General features: G+C 32.4%; 1 protein-coding gene across 1 annotated transcript in view; it reads left to right on the top strand.

The window, feature by feature from the left end:
* Nucleotides 1-303: 303 nt before the first annotated feature.
* Nucleotides 304-7,958, top strand: part of LOC111707667 (MPN domain-containing protein) — a gene marked incomplete at its 5' end in the record, with an annotated part of 15,015 nt that continues 7,360 nt past the window's right edge. Inside the window, 7 exon segments of the mRNA XM_023480807.1 lie at nt 304-378; nt 1,298-1,410; nt 2,782-2,902; nt 4,357-4,409; nt 6,296-6,379; nt 6,958-7,071; nt 7,260-7,424. Coding sequence (XP_023336575.1) covers nt 304-378; nt 1,298-1,410; nt 2,782-2,902; nt 4,357-4,409; nt 6,296-6,379; nt 6,958-7,071; nt 7,260-7,424 — 725 coding nt within the window.

A 7,958-nucleotide genomic window follows, 5' to 3' on the forward strand; every position in this document is an offset into this window, starting at 1 on the left:
CCCCTACATCAAATGTGCCAACTCCACCATCCCCTTTCACTTTTTCAAATAAAAAATGGTTTCGTGGATTTTTTCACGAAAATTTTCCAAAAATATTTTTGAATTTTTTATCACATTTTATCTTTTTTGTCTCAAATCTGAAGGAAACCAAAAATTTAAAATTAAATTAAACAGTATGGAACCTGTTTGATAGATGGAAAAATTTGATCAATTTATCAAATTGAAAGTTCTTTGCATTTGCCATTGCGAAGATAAACCCTGAATTGTTGATTAATGAGTTCGTGTTACTGGTTTTGTTTTCAGGGCAATGGGATATGAACTCACATAATCTAGCAATAACCAGTTGTTTTCCCTGTCTACTAGATAAGGACATGACAGGTAGACATTTTATTTAAATAATCTGGTATTTTCATTATTAATTATCTTGATTCCATGTACTCTATAACCCTGCGCTCCAGTTTTAGCCCCATGTAGCATATAATTAACTCCGTTGAATTTAACCCTTCTTACCATATATCCTTGTGTAATATGTACTGTATAACCCCATGTAATATGTAACTCCTGTATGTTGAATTTAACCCTGCTTACAATGTACCCTTCACATTAATATCCCCTGATATAATGCAAATTCTGAATCCAACACGTCTATTTCTATCTATACAGCTTTGTTTTTTGTATCCCAAGTCAAGCTAGGCATTTTTCAATTATCAGTTTTGCATATTACAGGCTTATCACACTAATCTTAATCTGTAACCGGAGATCTAAAGAAGTTGAGCCGCGGTTTAAATCTGCCAAAACCCGGTTTAAATTAAGCGTCGGTTTAAATCTTGAAACATTTGATAAATTTTAAGTGGAACCAATCATATTTAAGCCGCGGCTTAAATTTAAACCGCCGCTCAAATTCTTTAAATTCGGCCACGGGTCATTTAAGCCAACGTACTTTGACCCTTCAACATTCTTTTGCTGATTTAAATTTCACATAAATTCTGAGTGTGAAAGTTTAAACAAACTGGAGTCCAGTCCACTGAGATTGTAAGGGCCCCGCAATATTATTCTAAAATAATTTAGACATATTAAACTGTCGTCATCAAACTTTTGTATTTAACCCGCGCCGCTGAACCGCCAAAAACCGGTTCCAATTGAGCGCCGGCTCAAATATCGAAACTCAGAATACAATTTTAAGTGTAACTAACCATGAATGAGCTGCATCTCAAATTTTAGACGCGGCTCAAATTCTTTAAATTCGGCCTCAGATTTACTATTTTGACAAGACTATTTTTAACCCTATTTATTACAGGTACTGAGGATGCGCAGCGTGTAGAATCTGAAATCTATGATAAACTGTATGGAAACCATTTAACCCTAGTGGGCTGGTACCACTCTAGTCCAAGGGGACCATCTATACCAACGGTTAGTTATTGTTTTGTTAATATTCATGTAAAGAGGGACCAATTCACAAAGGAACCCTTTAAACCTTCGTCTGAGCAAGAGTAATTGGGGGGGGTTAAAGGTCCGGTCTGAATTGGGGTCCCTACAGATTCCATTTCCTTGTGTTCCTTAATGAATTATCACTTTTTTTTTGACTAGAAAGACGTTTTCTTTCTCACTGTTACATAAACGACGAAGATATTAAAGGAACCGTTGTGATTTAAACATAAATATTAAAATTGGAAATTATTTGAAATTATGTGGACAGTCTTGTGACGTAATAGCAATTAATTTCAAGGTTATTATTTTTGTAAAATATTTTATGTATGTTTTATATGATTGGTTATTGTCTTGGATCCAAGGATTGATTATTTGATTATTTATTTGATTTTTGGAATATTTGAATATTTGAATATTTAAATATTTGAATATTTGAATATTTGACTATTTGAATATTTGAATATTTGAATATTTGAATATTTGAATATTTGAATATTTGAATATTTGAATATTTGAATATTTGAATATTTGAATATTTGAATATTTGATCAAGTTAAAGACTAAACTGATCATGGATTGATAATTTATTTACTGACTTACTTGATACTTGAGAAGTAATTCTCCATCTTCCAAATAGGAATGTTGAGAATATCTTGATTTCTTCATGTGTGGTCTGCTAAAGATCAGATGTAGCTTCAGTTTTTCTCAAATCAGCAGCCACTCCATTCTCAATGATTCTTATCATAAAGATAAAGATAAAGAGTTAAATCTGATAGCCCCCCCAATATGGGAGACCCAGACCGCCCAAGGGGTTAAGTTGTTTAAACTGAATTGGTATTTTTTGCATGTATAACATCATAGGGTAAAGTATTCCATCGGTCAATAACTCTGTGTGAGAAAAAATTCTTTCTAATCTCCAGTTTAGCAACAGGTTTAACAAGATTAAGACTGTCTTGATTTAATCTTGTGACTTTCTCTCTCAAACCAACAAATTTAAACCAACATTGTCAAATCCATTGAATATCTTAAAAGTTTAAATCATGTCTGCTCTTTTTCTTCTATCCTCAAGTGTTTTGAAGATTCAGCTCCTTGAGTTTTTCTTCATATGTTGATCCCTTTAATCCAGACACAAAGAAGACTGCTCTCATTTGAAGTCTTTCTAAAACATCATAATCTGCTTTAGTCCATTGATTCCAGACACAGGATGCAAACTCAAGATGACAGAGAACATATTGTTTATAGAGTCTGATAATTATTTGATCATCTGATCATTTTGATCATCTGATCGTCTGATTATGTGAATTGATAATTATTTAAATATTTGAATTGATGATTAGTTAATTGTTTGATCAGGTTAAAGACTGCCTGGATCAGCTTGACTTCCAAATAAAACTGCTTGGAAATGGAGTAGAGACCTATACACCATGTGTTGGGCTAATTTGTTCACCATACGAGGCATCTGCTAAAACTGTTGGTAAGTTGTTCTAAGTTAACCTTACAGGGGTGTATGTATACTGTATACAGTACACTGTATACAGTATACATGTTCTCGGAAAATCTTCTAAAAATGCTTTTTTTAGGGTTTTATTTGCTGAACTGGGGGAAATAAAAGAAGTGTTGGGTTAAAAGTGTAAAAAGTTTGACTTTGAAATCTAATTTTTCATGTTATTCTCCCCTAATCAGTCCCTAGCGAACCTTGGATCCGCAACATTTTGGCTTCCTGAATCCGGATACAGAGCGTCCCATATCATATTAGACTTTCTCCAATCTTTAACGCCAAAATATCCATATAATACTTGAAAAAACTAGCATTTTCTGCAAGAAATTTTTTTATTAGCCTTATTAAATTTTTCAAAATCATTCATTCTTCTTAAATTTTCTGATTTGTCCCCCAAATCGTAATTTAGACCCATTGACGCGGTCTAATTTGATGTGGGACACCCAGTACATGGGAAAAATATCAACCAAAAACTACAAAAGAAAAGATATTTTGCTCTCAAAGCTCGAGCTGAACTGCTGAAAAAGAGAAATGTCCTTGTCTCTGAATGGTTTTTCAAGTTGTTGCATAAAGATTAAGCGAAAAAAGAAAGAAAAATAATTAAAAAATTCTTTTTCTGTAAATCCATGTAATAAAACAAGACGTTCGTATATATGCTCGCTCTGGATGGTCGGCCAAACAGTTGGACCGAGCGGGCTGAAATTTTTGTGGACACTCATCGGTAGCCCGGGGGGACGGACAAAAATAAGTAGAATTTTTTTTTCTTCATAATTTATTTTTATATATTTTTTCCCACGAGCAACGCCGGGCCCTTCAGCTATTCCTAAAGAAATGTTCATAACCTGGATCCGGATCCATTTTTTTCTAGTGCGGATCTAGGATCCGGATCGGATCTGCATCAAAATTAAATTGATCCTAAGCACTGCACTGCCCCCACTCCCCCCCCCCAGGCGGGGGGTGGGAGTAATTCGGAAAAATAATACTCCTGTACCCTGCACACAGGGGTTCATTTGCAGCTTTTTTGGTATGTGTAAGACTGCACTTTGCTGCAGAGATTATGGTGCTATTTATTGCAGATTTTTTGGATATAGATTTACGTTTTAATCTTTTTTTCCTATATGAACCCTAATACCAAGATTTTTTATTTTAACTTCCTGCAAGAAGTTTTCTTAGTTAATTAATTTTGGAAACCTGCCTTTCTTTACTTCTATCTCTTGAATTTTTTTCCTGAAGGGAAAATTGAGTAGAGGTTTTGCTTCGATGAAAAAAATTTGATATTTACAAAATAACTTAATCTAATATTATATTAAAATATATATCTGTTTTCTAGTCATTGAAAATTAGAAAATTATTTTATTAATTGTTTGTGCCTAGTTTTGGGATTTAAATTTTTTTTAAATTGAAATATTTTGAAACCGATTTTTATTCAGATTCGTCGATTGTTGTTTACTGGATATATCCCCCTTCGGAACACAATCCACAGGTTAGTCCAAATAGACAAAAATAATTTTAAGAAATTTGGAATAAACGACATCTCTTAGGCTTAATGTGACTGTACATGTTATGTCAAGTAACGGTATCAGACCAAATATATATTTTTACAAAAGATGGCAGTATAGAATTTGTACACTCTCAGTACAGCTATATTCTAACGTCACAAGTGTCAACTTAGTTTTTGTGTCCGATAAAATTATTAATAATAGTGATGATTTTACATACAAGTGCTTGTCTTACAGTGAAATAAGTGCAATTTTATGTGTCCTTTATTTTCTGTTTTTACACTTTTTTATTTAATCTATGAAAACATGTCAACTAATGTGAGAAAATTCGTTTTCTTTGTTATATTTGACACTTGTGACGTTGTGTATAATTGGTTCATTTCTCTATTGCCACCGATTGTACTTGATAATCTATTTGGTATCAGAATATTGTTTTTCTATGTTTCTATGTTAAAGATAGTTTAATTCTTTTGGTTTCATGCTGCATAAATCTTAAGTTCTTTCAGTAGAGAAATCACAAATCAAAATTATCCATTTTCATTTTTCAGATAGAAAAATAAGTACATCTTTATAATTTATGCTCAGGCGAAATTTTAAAGGGTACCATCGTGGATTTTAGATGGAGGATCATTTAAGAATTCTCTAAATTATGGAATGGAATGTTTCCCTTGTAAAGAAATATGGAATGTTATGTTTCCCTTGTAAAGGATTATGAAATGTAATGATTTCCTTGTAAAGTATTATGGAATGAAATGTTTCCCGTGTAAAGGATTATGGAATGGCATGTTTCCCTTGTAAAGGATTATGGAATGGAATGTTTCCCTTGTAAAGGATTATGGAATGGAATGTTTCCCTTGTAAAGGATTATGGAATGGTATGTTTCCCTTGTAAAGGATTATGAAATGGAATGTTCCCCTTGTAAAGGATTATGGAATGTTATGTTTCCCTTGTAAAGGATTATGGAATGTATGTTCCCCTTGTAAAGTATTATGGAATGTATGTTCCCCTTGTAAAGTATTATGGAATGGAATGTTTTCCTTGTAAAGGATTATAATGAATGTTCACATTGTAAATGATTATGGAATGGAATGTTCCCCTTGTAAAGGATTATGAAATGTAATGATTTCCTTGTAAAGTATTATGGAATGAAATGTTTCCCGTGTAAAGGATTATGGAATGGCATGTTTCCCTTGTAAAGGATTATGGAATGTTATGTTTTCCTTGTAAAGGATTATGAAATGTATGTTCCCCTTGTAAAGTATTATGGAATGGAATGTTCCCCTTGTAAAGGATTTTGGAATGTATGTTTCCCTTGTAAAGGATTATGAAATGAATATTTCCCTTGTAAAGGATTATGAAATGTTTGTTTCCCTTGTAAAGGATTATGGAATGGAATGTTTCCCTTGTAAAGGATTATGGAATGGAATGTTTCCCTTTTAAAGGATTATGAAATTGAATGTTTCCCTTGTTAAGGATTATGGAATGTATGTTTCCCTTGTAAAGAATTATGGAATTTATATTAACTTGTAAAGGATTATGGAATGGATTATACCCCTTGTAAAGGATTATGGAATGTATGTGAACTTGTAAAGGATTATGGAATGGAATGTTTCCCTTGTAAAGGATTGTGGAATGGAATGTTCCCCTTGTAAAGTATTATGAAATTGAATGTTTCCCTTGTTAAACATTTTGGAATGTATGTTTCCCTTGTAAAGGATTATGGAATGTTATTTTTTCTTTTGTAAAGGATTATGGAATGTTATTTTTCCCTTGTAAAGGATTATCGAATGTTATTTTTCCTTTTAAAGGATTATGGAATGTTATGTTTCCCTTGTAAAGGATTATGGAATGTTATTTTTCCCTTGTAAAGGATTATGGAATGCCTATGAGGATGTCCTATTCTGCTATAACAGATCCATGTTTATCCCAAGAGGTTCTACAACAGATAGACAAGGTAAAGACATCTTTTCCTTCAAAAAAGTGAAATTTTTATATCATCTTTAAATTCAATCTAAATTCTCAGGCATTCAATTTTTGTAAAGCAAAATTGCTCTAGCTTATCGAGTTTGCTCTAGGCTATAGATTTTACCATTGTTTGCTCTGGGTTATAGATTTCTACTCTATTGTTTTCTCTAGGTTATATATTCATATCATAGTTTGCTTGCTTTAGGTTATATATATTTTTATCATTGTTTGCTCTATGTTACAGATTTCTACCATTGTTTGTTCTAGGTTATAGATTTTTATCATTGTTTGCTCTAGGTTTAAGATTTCTACCAATGTTTGCTCTATGTTATAGATTTCTACCATTGTTTGTACTAGGTTATAGATTTCTACCATTGTTTGTTCTAGGTTATAGATTTTTATCATTGTTTGCTCTAGGTTTAAGATTTCTACCATTGTTTGCTCTAGGTTAAATATTTCTATCATTGTTTGTTCTATGTTATAGATTTCTACCATTGTTTGCTCTTGGTTATAGATTTCTATTATTGTTTGCTCTATATTATAGTTTTCTATCTTTGTTTGCTCTAGGTTATAGATTTCTACAGAGAGAAGCCAAGTGCTGTACCCTTCCTAGAGAACTATACAGCTGATCTCAGATTTATCGATAAAATTGCCAAATCTATCTCTTCAAAGTTTCCACAGGTAAAACCACCGAAAGACAAAATTTTCAAAAAAATGTAAAAACAAAATTTCTTGTAAAACTATGCTGAATTCTCAATGGTCAATCAAATTTCAGGATAAGAAAAAAGTCTTGCTGGAGGATAACAGGGGTATATATTTTCCTGGAAAATCATTTGAATTAAATCAAAATCTAAATGTTTAATGTGTAGGATCAAGATGAGAACTTATGGAACTATATCCGAACCCAGCTGATCGGAGAGGAACCAGATAAATTGATTCATCCATCAAATCCATCCAGCATACCGGCAGCCATTAATGGAAGAAAGCAGAGCGAAGAGGAAGAAATAGATGATGATGAAGAGAGTGCGCTGAAGGTTAGATTATTGGACTCATTTAGTATCAATGTACTTTTTTAGGAGTATTCAGGGGGGCCAAAATGTATGGCTTGTACGGATTGTACGGTTTTTTATGTTTACCAACAAATAGTACGGAATGTACGGATAATGTCCAGGGTGGCCAAAATGTACGGATTGTACGGATTGATTTTTTTTTAACCCTAAAATTGTACGGATTGTACGGATTGTACGGATTGTACGGATTTGTTTTCAAATTGTACGGATTGTACGGATTTTATCCTGGAAAATACACCGTTTTTTTTAAATTTTCACTCATTTCAGCAAATTTTTCATGAAAAAAAAAAAAAAAAATTCTCGTCAAAATGAAGTTAGTTTAACTTATTTTCTGCATTCTAAATAATATTAGATTGATTAATGTTTCAATTGACAATCAAAATTCATTCATAATTTTCGAGATATGTCCAAGAAGTGTTTATTTGAGAATATGTTCCATAAGTACTTATTTGATTGCTTATTCAAGAAGATGTTCCAGTATCCTGTACCCAGTATCCT

This window comes from Eurytemora carolleeae, unplaced genomic scaffold, assembly GCF_000591075.1.
Source record: "Eurytemora carolleeae unplaced genomic scaffold, Eaff_2.0 scaffold732, whole genome shotgun sequence".
NCBI lineage: Eukaryota > Metazoa > Arthropoda > Copepoda > Calanoida > Temoridae > Eurytemora > Eurytemora carolleeae.